Source organism: Salvelinus alpinus, chromosome 1 (assembly GCF_045679555.1).
Source record: "Salvelinus alpinus chromosome 1, SLU_Salpinus.1, whole genome shotgun sequence".
In the NCBI taxonomy this organism is placed as follows: Eukaryota; Metazoa; Chordata; class Actinopteri; order Salmoniformes; family Salmonidae; genus Salvelinus; species Salvelinus alpinus.
In genome coordinates, this window is record NC_092086.1 from 57,592,527 (window position 1) to 57,608,499 (window position 15,973).

At 44.0% G+C, this 15,973-nt stretch overlaps 1 protein-coding gene across 1 annotated transcript; it reads left to right on the forward strand.

Moving 5' to 3' along the window:
- The first annotated feature begins 1,317 nt into the window (after positions 1-1,317).
- LOC139581613 (myc-associated zinc finger protein-like) lies at positions 1,318-15,886 on the forward strand. The gene is made up of 7 exons (XM_071411567.1): positions 1,318-2,376; positions 2,700-2,850; positions 8,960-9,327; positions 9,493-9,761; positions 13,176-13,239; positions 13,875-14,046; positions 14,267-15,886. The coding sequence occupies exons 1-7, from the start codon at positions 2,344-2,346 to the stop codon at positions 14,596-14,598; spliced, it is 1,389 nt and encodes a 462-aa protein (XP_071267668.1). The 5' UTR covers positions 1,318-2,343; the 3' UTR covers positions 14,599-15,886.
- Positions 15,887-15,973: the final 87 nt, after the last annotated feature.

A 15,973-nucleotide genomic window follows, 5' to 3' on the forward strand; every position in this document is an offset into this window, starting at 1 on the left:
TTCCTGGAATCTGAAGTCGTCCCAGTACTTTCATGGCCTGCATACTCACCAGACATATTAACAATTGAGCATGTTTGGGATGCTCTGAGTCGACGTGTATGACAGCGTGTTCTAATTCCAGCAACTTCGCACAGCAACCCCCAAGTGACGAAAAGCATTCCACAGGGATGTTGGTCCATGTTGACTCCAATGTTTCCCACAGTTGTGTCAAGTTGGCTGGATGTCCTTTGGATGGTGGACAATTCTTGCATTCTTGATGCACACTGGAAACTGTTGAGTGTGGAAAAACCTAGAAGCGTTGCAGGTTTTGACACAAACCGGTGCACCTGGCACCTACTACCATACCCTGTTCACCGTCTAAATGACACACATACACAATCCATGTCTCAAGGCTTAAATATCCTTCTATAACCTGTCTCCTCCCCTTCCTCTACACTAATTGAACTGGATTTAACAAGTGACATCTATAAGGGATCATAGCTTTCACCTAGATTCACCTGGTCAGTCTATGTCATGGAAAGAACATTGTTCATAATGTTTTGTACACTCAGTGTATTTATCACAGAACAACCAAGAAATGAAGAGTGACATCAAGGCTGTCATTTAGGGCTTTTATGTAGCTCTGCAATGATATTATTTAAAGACAGGACAGGAACATATCAGTCTTCAATGCACAAGTTGTTCTTTCTTGCTCAGTATTTTCAAGGACTGAGAAGAAAGGGGGCTACGAGTAGTACCAGGGTGCTAGCAGTGATGTAAGCACCCAGATGAAATACAATACATTCAATGAACTAAAAACAGAAGATGGTATCTTCCAGCTACTGTAGCTGCCTCCTAAACATCAATAGGCACTACTAGTAGCGCAACAAATGAAAATATAAACCAAAAGTTAAGTTCCTGGAGATAATAGCAATCTGATTCCCCCTCCTGTCTGAACTGGGCTTAGGCCACTGGCCATTAACCTAGATGTTCTGTTCTGCCTTGTGTACTGTTCCAGTAATTTGAAGTTTGATGGAATAACCATAGTAACTCTCCTACAACAGTCAAATTTGCAGCAGCATTATTTTACAACCAGAGATGCAGATATGAGTAAGAAGTCCAGTATCTCTGGAGCATTAGCCTACCTCACTTCTAGCCTTAACAATCTATCGAAAAAAAAATTGTTGTCATTTTGATGTATATTCCTATTACTATGAAGCTGTTGCACCTGAAACATGTATATTTACCTTTAAGATGCGTGTGATCTTGTTTTATTGCCTTAATACGTTTCTATTGATGTCACCCAGTTGGTTATTCTCAATATTATCTAACTATAAGGATGTTGTGATATGTAAGTTTGGAGTTGTGCAATCTTACGCAATTCTATTGCATTACTAGCTGTTGATAAAATAGGTATTTATGTCGGCCGAACTCGCGGGGGCAAGGAGACGGACGCACAGGTCTATTGAAAACAGCGCACGCCACGGAGGAGACGGGAACAGAGAGGAGGGTGCATAAGCTACACTAAATACTTTCCCTTTAAACAGGGGACACGGCGGCGGGGGATAGATAGAGAGGGGAGAGGAGAAGAGATTTAAAAAAATAAAAGGAAGAAAGACAGCGAGGGTGGGAGGGAGAGAGAAATAGAAAAAAAAAAGAAAGATGTCGTCCTCTCGTTTGAAAAGCCGAGGCGAAGCTTTGGATTGCGGCCGATCGGGAACTCTCTAGTTAGGGACACGATTTTACGCAACACCGAGGCTTTGGAATCCACCACCGCTTTGGCCTCTCGGAGCTATCGAAATAAATGACTCTTCGTCCACGTATTTACAAACAACTGCGGACTTATTATTATTACTTTTTATATATTTTTCGTTATTTGTAATAACCAAATTTTGCATGGATTTGAGAATAGGATTTCTTCTTAGGCTATAATATAAATATACAATGTAAATTGCATTGTAAATGCATCATTAAAAGCATGCATCAACCATTTTGTCGCATTTTAGTTATAATATCATGTTGCATCCTTTCGTCCCACACCATATAACAACATTTTAGTTGAACATTATCATTACTGTCATATCATATTGTCATATGTCTGACAGCCTTTCAAAATTGATCATTCATCTTCAATAATAATTTATGCTATTGAATGCACCGCGATTTAAACTTTCACACAGAGATATTCACCTTTGATATCTGAAACTGCAGAGAGGAACTAGGTAGACCGCAGACATTATAGCAGGTGGAGTGATTCATCAGTTGGCCCCAGCCTATGGTTGGTTGGCCCCCAAGTCTCAGGCGGATATATATTTCTAGTTTTGACTCTTGGACTAAAAGTATCTGACATCATCCTGCTTCAAAATGGATTCTTCTTGGAGTAACTTTCTGTTTCAGGTAAGTTTGTGTGTGTGTGTGTGTGTGTCTGAGAAAGAAAGATATAAATTGTGTTTATTGTCTCACTCATCAGAGTGCTATGGATGCAGAAGTGAATGCACTTGGGATCCTGGGATCATACACATGCTTATTATGTTTGTGATGTCACATAAGTCTTAAGCTGACAATTTGCCAACTGTGCCCCTTACAGATTTGTTGTAGTATTGATTATGAGGGCAAGAGTGAGAGCTTGTGTGTGTTCAGATTGGGGTCAAAGGTGGCATGATCCCCCAATGATGTGTATTTCAAGCAACAGCAGCTAATTCCTGCTCTCATTTCCCCAGACTCCGCCCTCACAGACCCAGTCTGAGACAGCCCTCCGATCAGAGCTGCTTCCGGACATGACTGGCTCCGCCCAGAACCCCCCTACAGAGCACATAGCCCCGCCCCCATCCACAGTGGACACAGCCGCCCTGAATGAAGAGCCTTTACCTGGTGAGCATGCATGTTCTATATCCCAAAAGGCACCCTATTCCTTATATAGTACACTACTTTTGACCAGCAGCCATACGGCTCAGGTCAAAAGTAGCGCACTATGTATGGAATAGGGTGGCGGTTGCCATTTGAGATACAGCCAGGATCAGGTACAATTTACTCAATTGATCAATTCTACACAGTCTATAATGATAATATTAGGATAATAAAATATGCCATTTATAAGACACTTTTAACCAAAGCGACACACATACATTTTTGTATGCGTGGTCCCAGCGGATATCGAATCCTGGCATTGCAAGCGTCATGCTCTACTGACTGAGACATGGAGGACCACTATGTTTATTCAATATTATTCTAATTCAATAAACACATATGGAATCCACAACAAACTACTGGATAGGAGGGGAGTGAAGGGGCAGAGAGAGTTTTTCTTGTTGTCAAGAGTAAATACTGCTGCAGACTCAGCGGAAGCACCTTGATGTCCTCTCTTTACATATCAAAGCTGAAAACACGCACATACAATCTGATATCTCATCAGCCCCACCCTGAACCATGGGATTTCTTACCTCAGGAAATAATGTCCTTTTCACACTCCCTGTGTCTGTTGCATATGTTTGTGACAGACAGAGGGGGGTAGAGAGGGAGGTAGAGAGAGAGAGGGAGAGAGAGAGAAGGACTAAAGAGAGAGGTTGTGAGAGAGATGAAAAGACAAAGAAGAGAGAGAGAGAGAAAGAGAGAGAGAGGAGGACTAAAGAGAGAGGTTGTGAGAGAGATGAAAAGACAAAGAAATGTAATAAAAAAATAATGAGTGAATCGTCTACATCTGTGATGGTGAGAGCAGTGCAACAATGCTACATCACAGTTTCTGCCCAGCACGCACATAATGTTCTGAGAACCATACACTACCGTTCAAAAGTTTGGGGTCACTTAGAAATGTCCTTGTTTTTTAAATAAAAGTACATTTTTTACCCATTCAAATAACATAAAATTGACCAGAAATACAGTGTAGACATTGTTAATGTTGTAAATGACTATTGTAGCTGGAAACGGCAGATTTTTTAATGGATATCTATATAGGCATACAGAGGCCCATTATCAGCAACCATCACTCCTTTGTTCCAATGGCACGTTGTGTTAGCTAATCCAAGTTATCCATTATTTTAAAAGGCTAATTGATCATTAGAAAACCCATTTGCAATTATGTTAGCACAGCTGAAAACTGTTCTTCTGATTAAAGAAGCAATAAAACGGGTTTTCTTTGGACTAGTTGAGTATCTGGAGCATCAGCATTTGTGTGTTTGATTACAGGCTCAAAAATGTCCAGAAACAAAGAACTTTCTTCTGAAACTTGTCAGTCTATTCTTGTTCTGAGAAATGAAGGCTATTCCATGCAATAAATTGCCAAGAAACTGAAGATCTCGTACAACGCTGTGTACTACTCCCTTCACAGAACAACGCAAACTGTCTCTAACCAGAATAGAAAGAGGAGTGGGAGGCCCCGGCGCACAACTGAGCAAGAGGACAAGTACATTAGAGTGTCTAGTTTGAGAAACAGACACCTCACAAGTCCTCAACTGGCAGCTTCATTTAAGTAGTAGCCGCAAAACACCAGTCTCAACGTCAACAGTGAAGAGACGACTCCGGGATGCTGGCCTTCTAGGCAGAGTTGCAAAGAAAAAGCCATATCTCAGACTGACCAATACAAATAAAAGATTAAGATGGGCAAAAAAACACAGACACTGGACAGAGGAACTCTGCCTAGAAGGCCAGAATCCCATTCATTATTGGTTTTGGGTGTGTTATGCCAAGGCCAGAGTGACAACTAACAGGACGGTTGACCCCCAGGGCCAGGACTGAGCAGTCCAGCACCTAGGGATTGCCTAAATAGGTATCTCCCCTGACGTGGGCATGTTTTCAATACCGACTCCTTTTGTCATACTGTATTCCATATAAGGCATGCAGACCTTATGAAAGTTGCCCAGTATATACCTTTAATCTTGGATGGCAACAACAACTGCCTGAGTTACACCAGGAATGCACAATCCCTCCATCAGTGCTCAGACTGTCCGCAATAGGCTGAGAGAGGCTGCACTGAGGGCTTGTAGGCCTGTTGTAAGGCAGGTCCTCACCAGACATCACCGGCAACAACGTCGCCTATGGGCACAAACCCACCGTCGCTGGACCAGACAGGACTGGCAAAAAGTGCTCTTCACTGACGAGTCGCGGTTTTGTCTCACCAGGGGTGATGGTCGGATTCGCGTTTATCGTCGAAGGAATGAGCGTTACACAGAGGCCTGTACTCTGGAGCGGGATCGATTTGGAGGTGGAGGGTCCGTCATGGTCTGGGGCGGTGATTCACAGCATCATCAGAATGAGCTTGTTGTCATTGCAGGCAATCTCAACGCTGTGTGTTACAGAGAAGACAGCCTCCTCCCTCATGTGGTACCTTTCCTGCAGACAATGCCACCAGCCATACTGCTCGTTCTGTGCGTGATTTCCTGCAAGACAGGAATGTCAGTGTTCTGCCATGGCCAGCAAAGAGCCCGGATCTCAATCCCATTGAGCAGGTCTGAGACCTGTTTCATCGGAGGGTGAGGGCTAGGGCCATTCCCCCCAGAAATGTCCGGGAACTTGCAGGTGCTTTGGTGGAAAAGTGGGGTAACATCTCACAGCAAGAACGGGCAAATCTGGTGCAGTCCATGAGGAGGAGATGCACTGCAGTACTTAATGCAACACGTGGCCACACCAGATACTGACTGTTACTTTTGATTTTGATCCCCCTTTTTTCAGGAACACATTATTATTCAATTTCTGTTAGTCACATGTCTGTGGAACTTGTTCAGTTTATGTGTCAGTTGTTGAATCTTATGTTCATACAAATATTTACACGTTAAGTTTGCTGAAAATAAACGCAGTTGACAGTGAGAGGATGTTTCTTTTTTTGCTGAGTTTAGTACGTTCTATGGACGGTCTTAAACTGCAGTAATTTATGTCTAAGATTATATGAACATGACTGGGCATTCAATCATATTTGTATCCATGCATGATCATCAATATCTTTTACCAGGTCTTCCTCACATTGTTGTTTTACATGCTTTGTGTCATCGGGAAAAGCCTATTTTAACCCTTGTTACAGTTTGGAAATGAACTTTGGAGGTATGTCAGACTGCCTTAAAATAGTTTCAATCTTTGAAGTATCTGGCTTGTCCATTGTTTGCTGCACAGAGAGAATAAAGTGTATCGGCTAAAATTCACCTTGCTCTGTCACAGACTGGTCTTCCATGGCTGCCTGACCCTGCTGAGACCCATCACCATCTGGTCCTCCTAAAATGAGGCATGACAAAGAATTACCTTGGTGTACATTTATACATTTTATTATCCAAGAATAGAATCAGTGGTTCAATAGTTGAAATGACCATTATTCCCAGTTCCCAGACGGTAGCTTTAAGCTTAACATGTTGTTCTGTAGCTACTGTAGGTCTACCCAGCAACTCAAGATGGAAATTCCCTGATGTTGTGAATATACTGCAAAATTCACCTGAGCTCCGTAGACTGGTCTTTCCTGGCTGTCTGACCCTGCTTTGTGTGTTATGGGGCTCCTGAGTGGCGCCCCTGAGTGGCGCAGCTCTTGCATTTCAGTGCAAGAGGTGTCACTGCAGTCCCTGGTTCAAATCCAGGGTGCGTCACATCCGGCCGTGATTGGGAGTCCCATAGGGCGGCGCACAATTGGCCCAGTGTCCTCAGTGTTTGGCCGGAGTAGGCCGTCATTGTAAATAAGAATATGTTCTTAACTGACTTGCCTAGTTAAATACAAATAAAATTAAACTGTCGCCATCTGATCCTGCTAAGACATGATGATCATAGTGTTGTGTACTGAAGGTGCACCATGACAGTGAAGCCTGTAGAGCTGTTTATTACTGTGTCAGTTTTAAAAATAGGGAATTAGTTAGGGAAACTGACAAATCAATAACATTACATTGCTATACTGACTCTAATAAAAACTCACATTCCACAACAACAAAAAACATCAGAATTATCAGTCTTCAATTGTTTGGCCGCTGGTTTCATCGTTTGATTCAGGTCTAATGTGAATGAGGCATAAATAATACCTACTTTTGGCCAGCTCTCTCTTTGATGGTACATCAACTGGTGAAAGCTAGCTAAGTTAATTTACTTCTGTTGAAATGGGACAAAAAGGCTACAGAACATTTCCATACAAACAGCTGTTAGATATTAATAAATGCCACCTCATATCGCTATCTGACAGATAGCTACAGGCTAGAGGTGAACTGACTGTGGTAGCTACTAGCTAACTAATTCATTCACCTCAGTCAAGAGGGTATAACACATTAGCTAAAGTTACATATCAGTTACACTACTAGCTCAGCACTGGGAACACTTGTTTTTATCTTCTATTAAGTTAAACAGCAGTTACCTTTCCAGCTACATCAGTCAACTAAAGAGTAGCCAGTTTCTGCTTTGCTTGCTTTTACAACTCAGAGAGAGAGCTCAACACATACACACTGAGAGCAGCTGCCTCTGTTCAACTCTCCTGTGCTGGTTCAGCCATTTTTCAAAAGTGTTGCCTTCACACAGCCTATCCACCCGCTCTCTGGTGTCCGTGTGGTCCTAAATCCAGCTGTCTGAAACCTCCAAACAGCCTACCCGACCGTTCTAAGACGTCCGCATGGTCCTAAACATACCGACGCCGTTTTTGGTATCACAGTGCAATGATAAAACTAGGGGGGGACAAAAATGCCATTTCTCCCAGTGAAAGTTGTGCCCCTGACTTTAACAGAACGTTTACTAAAAGTTCAAACATAGTTACATTTAATTACAAATTTGGTAATGTTCTCCAACTGGTTTGACTTTGAGAATGTTCTCAAATAGTTCAGAGAAGGTTAAGAAACACATTCTTCTGTGGGAATTTCAGTACTTCAGCATAACGTTTGTTACAGGTTTCCTCATGGTTCTATTTGAAGTCATGTTCTCACATTGTCCCAAGAACGTTAAGAAACAACGTTCTTCTGTGGGAATTTCAGTACTTCAGCATAACGTTTGCTACAGGTTTCCTCATGGTTCTATTTAAAGTCATGTTCTCAAATTGTTTCGAGAATGTTAAGAAAACTTTCCATAAAAAAAACACAAGAAAACTTTAGTAACGTTCAGAGAACGTTCTAAGAATGTTATTTAAAAACATATACGTTCCGTTCTCAGAATAAACAAAACTCTTTCTATCCTCTTATCTTATTGAGTGTGTTGGCCGCACCAACTAATTGGCCACACCTGATCTTAATGAGTGCTTGTTTCCTTTGAAATGGGGTCTGTTTGAAAAGACAAAAATGTGAAAAAGATTGCCGTTCTAGTTCATCCTGGTGGCGCAGTGGACTAATTCTATAGATAGAGAACAGAAGATCATAGGTTTGAACCTCACTGACGTTGTGCCACAATCAAAAATAAATGTGTTTGCATGTTTAATGCCTAAGCAAATTTACTTCCATGTGTCCTATCTATGCTTGGATTTCAAAACAGTTAACCCAAACTAAGTTAGCAGTGTTATTAAAAGTTTTACAGAAACATGTTCTCAGAACGTTATTTAATTACCATCAAATTACCTATAATTTCCCTTCTCAGAACGTTAATAAAATCTTCCAGGAAAACTCTCAGGAAACCATAGTAAAATGTTCTGAGAACCTCCCTGCAATATAAAAATTTACGTTCACAGAACAGGCAAAATGTTCACTTCTGTTCTCAAAACATTTAGAAATCTTTGCGTTTTACCGGTCAGGGCTCAAGAAACTTATGGCTTCATTCCCAGAACCAATGGGAAATCAAAAACGTACATTCCCACAACTTCCAAGGAACCAAATGTGCTAGCTGGGTGGTCATTCACCAGATGCTTTCATCCTAAACAACTTACAGTATACAAATGTAGAGGGACCCAATAAGCTTACTTTTTCAGTATGTGGGGCCCATGTAGGAATCCAACCCACAAACTCTACCCGTAGTTCCCTTTCAGGAGTTATGTTCTCTCACACTTTTGTTTCCCCTCTTTCCCTTTCCCCTCTATCTTTCTCTCTCTCTTTATTTTCCATCTCTCCTTTAGAGAAGGCCGTCTCCAAGCCTGGCCGGCCGACACACATCTGCGCCACATGTAACAAGCAGTTTAAGAACAACTACAACCTCCGGCGCCATCAGTCGGTGCACACTGGCATCAAAATGAAGGACAGAGCAGCCAGAGAGAGGGAGGACGGGAGCAAGGGAGGAGGAGGGGGGCGGCAAACAATCCCTCTCTCCCTCCTCCACCTCTCTCTGCCCTCTCATCCTCCTCCCGCAGAATCCCTCCCCCATCCCTCCCCACATGGAAACCAGGAGGGCCAACCTGTTGCGGTGTCCATCGCCCCAGCGACCGTCACCATGGCTGCGCCCCAGGTGCTCCAAGCTGCAGTTGTGGTTGCCGGGACAATGGTACAGGTTGGTTGGTGCCTGTTTTCTCATAATTATTGAAGAATCATTTGCTGCTCCCTATGCCGTTCTCGCTCTCTCCTCGCCTACTTTATTGTGCAATGTAGCCTGAGTAGCTATACTTAACCAACAGCCAGCAATAGCCAACTGTCACTTTCTTCTCATCCAACGTAGAACCAGAACCAAGGGCCTCAACCCTACCCCAACCCTAGCCCCAACCAGGTGAGGAAGAACCATGCATGTGAGGCCTGTGGGAAGGCCTTCCGAGATGTGTACCACCTGAACCGCCACCGGCTTTCCCACTCGGACGAAAAGCCCTACCACTGCCCCATCTGCCAGCAGCGCTTCAAGAGGAAAGACCGCATGAGCTACCATGTACGCTCACACCAAGGAGGGGTGGAGAAACCTTACGTCTGCCCCCACTGCGCCAAGGGATTCTCACGGTGAGAAGGGGGATGACTGGGTGGTGGGGGGGGGGGGTTCAATTGTGAAACAAGTATACACACATGCACATACAGTACCAGTCAAAAGTTTGGACACACCTACTCATTCCAGGATTTTCTTTATTTTTTCTATTTTCTACATTGTAGAATAATAGTGAAGACATCAAAACTATGAAATAACACATATGGAATCATGTAGTCACTAAAAAAGTGTTAAACAATATATTTATATTTGAGATTCTTCAAAGTAGCCACCCTCTGCCTTGTTGACAGCTTTGCACACTTGGCATTCTCTCAACCGCTTCATGAGGTAGTCACCTGGAAAGCATTTCAATTAACAGGTGTGCCTCGTTAAAGGTTAATTTGAGCCAATCAGCTGTGTTGTGGTATACAGAAGATAGCCCTATTTGGTAAAAGACCAAGTCCATATTATGGCAGGAAACAACAGTCCATCATTACTTTAAGACAGGTCAATCAATCCGGAAAATTTCAAGAACTTTGAACATTTCTTCAAGTGCAGTCGCAAAAACCATCAAACGCTATGATAAACTGGCTCTCATAAGGACCGCCACAGGAAAGGAAGACCCAGAGTTACCTCTGCTGCAGAGAATGAGTTCATTAGAGTTACCAGCGTCAGAAATTGCAGCCCAAATAAATGCTTTACAGAGTTCAAGTAACAGACACATCTCAACATCAACTGTTCAGAGGAGACTGCGTGAATCAGGCTTTCATGGTCGAATTGCTGCAAAGAAAGAAACATTAGACCAGTGGAAATCTGTAATTTGGTCTGATGAGATTTTTGGTTCCAACCGCCGTGTCTTTGTGAGATGCAGAGTAGGTGAACGGATGATCTCCGCATGTGTGGTTCCCACCGTAAATCAAATCAAATGTATTTATATAGCCCTTCTTACATCAGCTGATATATCAAAGTGCTGTACAGAAACCCAGCCTAAAACCCAAAACAGCAAGCAATGCAGGTGTAGAAGCATGGTGGCTAGGAAAAACTTCCTAGAAAGGCCAAAACCTAGGAAGAAACCTAGAGAGGAACCAGGCTATGAGGGGTGGCCAGTCCTCTTCTGGCTGTGCCGGGTGGAGATTATAACAGAACATGGCCAAGATGTTAAAATGTTCATAAATGACCAGCATGGTCAAATAATAATAATCACAGTAGTTGTCGAGGGTGCAACAAGTCAGCACCTCAGGAGTAAATGTCAGTTGGCTTTTCACAGCCGATCATTGAGAGTATCTCTACCGCTCCTGCTGTCTCTAGAGAGTTGAAAACAGCAGGTCTGGGACAGGTAGCACGTCCGGTGAACAGGTCAGGGTTCCATAGCCGCAGGCAGAACAGTTGAAACTGGAGCAGCAGCACGGCCAGGTGGACTGGGGACAGCAAGGAGTCATCATGCCAGGTAGTCCTGAGGCATGGTCCTAGGGCTCAGGTCCTCCGAGAGAGAGAAAGAAAGAAAGAGAGAAAGAGAGAATTAGAGAGAGCATACTTAAATTCACACAGGACACCGGATAAGACAGGAGAAATACTCCAGATATAACAGACTGACCCTAGCCCCCCGACACATAAACTATTGCAGCATAAATACTGGAGGCTGAGACAGGAGGGGTCAGGAGACACTGTGGCCCCATATGATGATACCCCCGGACAGGGCCAAACAGGTAGGATATAACTCCACTCACTTTGCCAAAGCACAGCCCCCACATCACTAGAGGGATATCTTCAACCACCAACTTACCATCCTGAGACAAGGCCGAGTATAGCCCACGAAGATCTCCGCCACGGCACAACCCAAGGGGGGGCGCCAACCCAGACAGGAAGACCACGTCAGTGACTCAACCCACTCAAGTGACGCACCCCTCCTAGGGACGGCATGGAAGAGCACCAGTAAGCCAGTGACTCAGCCACTGTAATAGGGTTAGAGACAGAGAATCCCAGTGGAGAGAGGGGAACCGGCCAGGCAGAGACAGCAAGAGCGGTTCGTTGCTCCAGAGCCTTTCCATTCACCTTCACACTCCTGGGCCAGACTACACTCAATCATATGACCTACTGAAGAGATGAGTCTTCAGTAAAGACTTAAAGGTTGAGACCAAGTCTGCGTCTCTCACATGGGTAGGCAGACCGTTCCATAAAAATGGAGCTCTATAGGAGAAAGCCCTGCCTCCAGCTGTTTGCTTAGACATTCTAGGGACAATTAGGAGGCCTGCGTCTTGTGACCGTAGCGTACGTGTAGGTATGTACGGCAGGACCAAATCGGAAAGATAGGTAGGAGCAAGCCCATGTAATGCTTTGTAGGTTAGCAGTAAAACCTTGAAATCAGCCCTTGTCTTAACAGGAAGCCAGTGTAGGGAGGCTAGCACTGGAGTAATATGATCACATTTTTGGGTTCTAGTCAGGATTCTAGCAGCCGTATTTAGCACTAACTGAAGTTTATTTAGTGCCTTATCCGGGTAGCCGGAAAGTAGAGCATTGCAGTAGTCTAACCTAGAAGTAACAAAAGCATGGAATAATTTTTCTGTATCATTTTTGGACAGAAAGTTTCTGATTTTTGCAATATTATGTAGATGGAAAAAAGCTGTCCTTGAAACAGTCTTGATATGTTCGTCAAAAGAGAGACCAGGGTAAAGCATGGAGGAGGTGTGATGGTGTGGGGGTGCTTTGCTGGTGACACTGTCTGTGATTTATTTAGAATTCAAGGCACACTTAACCAGCATGGCTACCACAGCATTCTGCAGCGATACGCCATCCCATCTGGTTTGCGCTTAGTGGGACTATCATTTGTTTTTTAACAGAACCATGACCCAAAACACACCTCCAGGCTGTGTAAGGGCTATTTAACCAAGAAGGAGAGTGATGGAGTGCTGCATCAGATGATCTGGCCTCTACTATCACCTGACCTCAACCCAATTGAGATGGTTTGGGATGAGTTGGACTGCAGAATGAAGGAAAAGCACCCAACAAGTGCTCAGCATATGTGGGAACTCCTTCAAGACTGTTGGAAAAGCATTCCTGGTGAAGCTGGTTGAGAGAATACCAAGAGTGTGCAAAGCTGTCATTAAGGCAAAGGGTGGCTACTTTGTAGAATCTCATATAAAATATATTTAGATTTTTTGCTTACTACATGATTCCATATGTGTTATTTCATAGTTTTGATGTCTTCACTATTATTCTACAATGTAGAAAATAGTAAAAATAAAGAAAAACCCTTGAATGAGTAGGTGTGTCCAAACTTTTGACTGGTACTGTATATGTACATGCCCACATTTGTGAAATTAGTCTGGAGTTCTAATAGAATTCAGTTCTAACTGACGTCTGTAGTGTAAAGGTAGCTCTATCGACGAGAAATTACCGATAAGACACAGATAAGACACACGTGGGGTTTTAATCCTTTCTCCTGTCTGTTCCAGACCCGACCACCTCAACAGTCACGTCAGACAGGTGCACTCCACTGAGAGACCCTTCAAGTGCCCGGTAATCCTCTTCTTTCTAACTCACTTTAACTCTTTCACTCTCTCTTTTTCTACTCTCTGCATGTATTATTGACCCCCGCAATGAATCTGTCTCGGTCCATTTGTCATAGTTAATAAGTCACTTGCGATATCTCAGATGGGTCTTGCCATAAAGATCAGTCATTTACAAAATTACAATGATTGGCCAGATGGTGGCGCTATAACAAGCGATTAAAACTTTGAAAGGTCATGCCCCTCAACCTGTTTGACCTAAGGTCTTTACATTCGGTACATAGGTCCCGGCTCACAAGGAACACATTTTACTCAGGGACGCATAAGGTCCGTCATGATGGATTTTACGCTATTTTGGATTTTGTGAAAAACACTACTACTCTGGCACTGAATGACCGATCTGCACGAAACTGCATCATTCGTGGGGGACAACATTTTAACTCTTGCCTTGTTCTTTCTCCCTATTTTCAAACTTGTTTCCTGTCGTATGTCCCTTGCTTCTCTGTATACACTGTATGAATTTTTAGAGGCAATTTAATGACATTGACTTGCCTAGCTTCTAAAATATAATGGCGAAGAAAAATGTCAAAATGTCCAAGATTCAACAATGATTTGTGTGTGTGTGCGGGCGCGTGTGCTACACAGACCTGCACGTCTGCCTTCGCCACTCGGGACCGTCTCCGTGCCCACCTGATTCGACATGAGGAGAAGGTGCCGTGTCACATCTGTGGCAAGCTCCTCTCTGCCGCCTACATCACCGATCATATGAGGGTCCACAACCAATCACAGCACCACGCCTGCCACCTGTGCAACCGCAGTGAGTGGACTTCCATGTTCTTTTTTACATTTGTGAAAGGAGAGGAGAATACCTGTGTAACGGAGGTGGTTACACAGGTATCCCTCTCTCATTCCTCATCTCTCATATGTCCTTCTCTTTTGTTCCTCATCTTTTGTTCCTCGCCTTTTCTTATTTCTCAATGCTCTCCCTCCCTCTCTCTCCCGCTCTCTTCCTCCCTCTCCCTCTCGTCTCCCTCCAGGCTTCACCACCCTCACCTATCTGCGCGTCCACGCTCAGAAACACCACGGCCAGGAGTGGAAGGAGAGCGGCGGGACGCGGGGCATGTTCGGCGGGGCCGGTGCCGGCGGGGTGCTGCTGTGCCAACTGTGTGGGGTGCAGTGCAAGACACCCACCCAGCTCCAGGGCCACATGGGCACCCACGCCGTCACCCAGGTCCAGGGCGCCCCCAGCCCCAGCAGTAGCCCCGCGGGGACCGGTACCATGGCTGTAGCCGTGTCTCTGTCAGGCAGCTCAACCGTGGGCCTGCTGGTCACTGACTGCTCCAGCATCGCCACCCAGCCTCTCAGCTAGCAGCCAGGCCCATTGGAGAGAGGGAGGGGGAAGGGGGGGAGGGGATGGAGGTAAAGGGGTGCCGTGGAGACTGCAGTCAGGACAGCTTGAAAGAGGAGTGGATGTGGCTCCGGGGTGAAATTTCTCCTAAGTACAGATGTACTGTAGGATCAGTTTCCCCTCCCCCAATCCTAACCATTAATGGGGAAAATAAAATACTGGCCCCGGATCAGCATATAGGGGCATTCACCCCCCCAGGGCCCCATTTGTTTTTTTACCTTTATTTTACTAGGCAAGTCAGTTATGAACAAATTCTTATTTTACAATGACGGCCTACCCCGGCCAAACCCTAACCCAGGCAACACTGGGCCAATTGTGTGCCGCCCTATGGAACTCCCAATCACAGCTGGTTGTGATACAGCCTGGAATCGAACCAGGGTCAGTAGGACTGAGATGCAGTGTCTTAGACCGCTGCGCCACTTGGGAGCCCTTTGTATTCGATCCTATTTAAGATGTTGCTGTTGTTTACGCAACAGTCACTTTATCAACTGCCATTGGTGGACACGAGAGAGAAGAGGAAAGGAGAGATCGTGGAATCCCCTTTTTAAAAATTAAATTCTACTGAACGAAAGAGAACGTTTTCCGGTTCAATATGCCACTTTTCCATTCACATAGAACCCAAACTCCCATAACGATGTTTGGGATTTTACAAATGCATCACTATTTATTTTCCTTGGAAATATTGATTATACAGTATATGATCACACAGACGCAGTATGAGCTGTGGTCCTACATTGGCTTTTTAAGATGAACAGTATCCCAAGAAAGGACTGTTGCCTTTTCAACAGAAACATGTCATCACCATGTAACTTCACCCTATCACTTATAGACAGATAGCATCAAATGGGTATTTATTTGTCTGTATATTTGGCCACTGAATGCTCGTATTTCTTTGCTTCCTATGATCTTGTTGTTATTATTCTGGATGCTCTGATTTTTAATTCTCTCAAAGTTGAATTGGTCTGAAAAGTATTTGTACTTTTGTGACACGTTTTTGTGAGATTGCATTCTAGACTGTTCATCTGTTGATTTAGAATCTCCTCTGTTAATGTCACTGTATTAAAGCGGTAGTATGTATAACCTATATGCACTTTATCTGTGAACATGTACAGCATCTGATATCAGAGATGCAGTAGAATAGAAAAATATTATTTCTCTGTAGAAAAATGTAATTCTTATTTAACTTTTTTTTGTTTGTCTCTATATAGATGTAGTTATGATAACCTGAATAGAGATTCTATGAACCGTTGATCTATTGTCCATGGCATTGTTTACACCAGTGGTCTAACCCTCCCCCACCTTTTCTCCTGTCCTTTGCTATCCACCCCCCAACTCC

What these genes read in the sequence shown, in the direction of transcription:
- LOC139581613 (XM_071411567.1), top strand. Translation starts at nt 2,344, where the DNA reads ATGGATTCTTCTTGGAGTAACTTTCTGTTTCAG. An exon ending in TTGCCGGGACAATGGTACAG is followed by an intron (nt 9,328 to 9,492) that starts GTTGGTTGGTGC and finishes CATCCAACGTAG; the next exon opens with AACCAGAACCAAGGGCCTCA. An exon ending in AGAGACCCTTCAAGTGCCCG is followed by an intron (nt 13,240 to 13,874) that starts GTAATCCTCTTC and finishes TGTGCTACACAG; the next exon opens with ACCTGCACGTCTGCCTTCGC.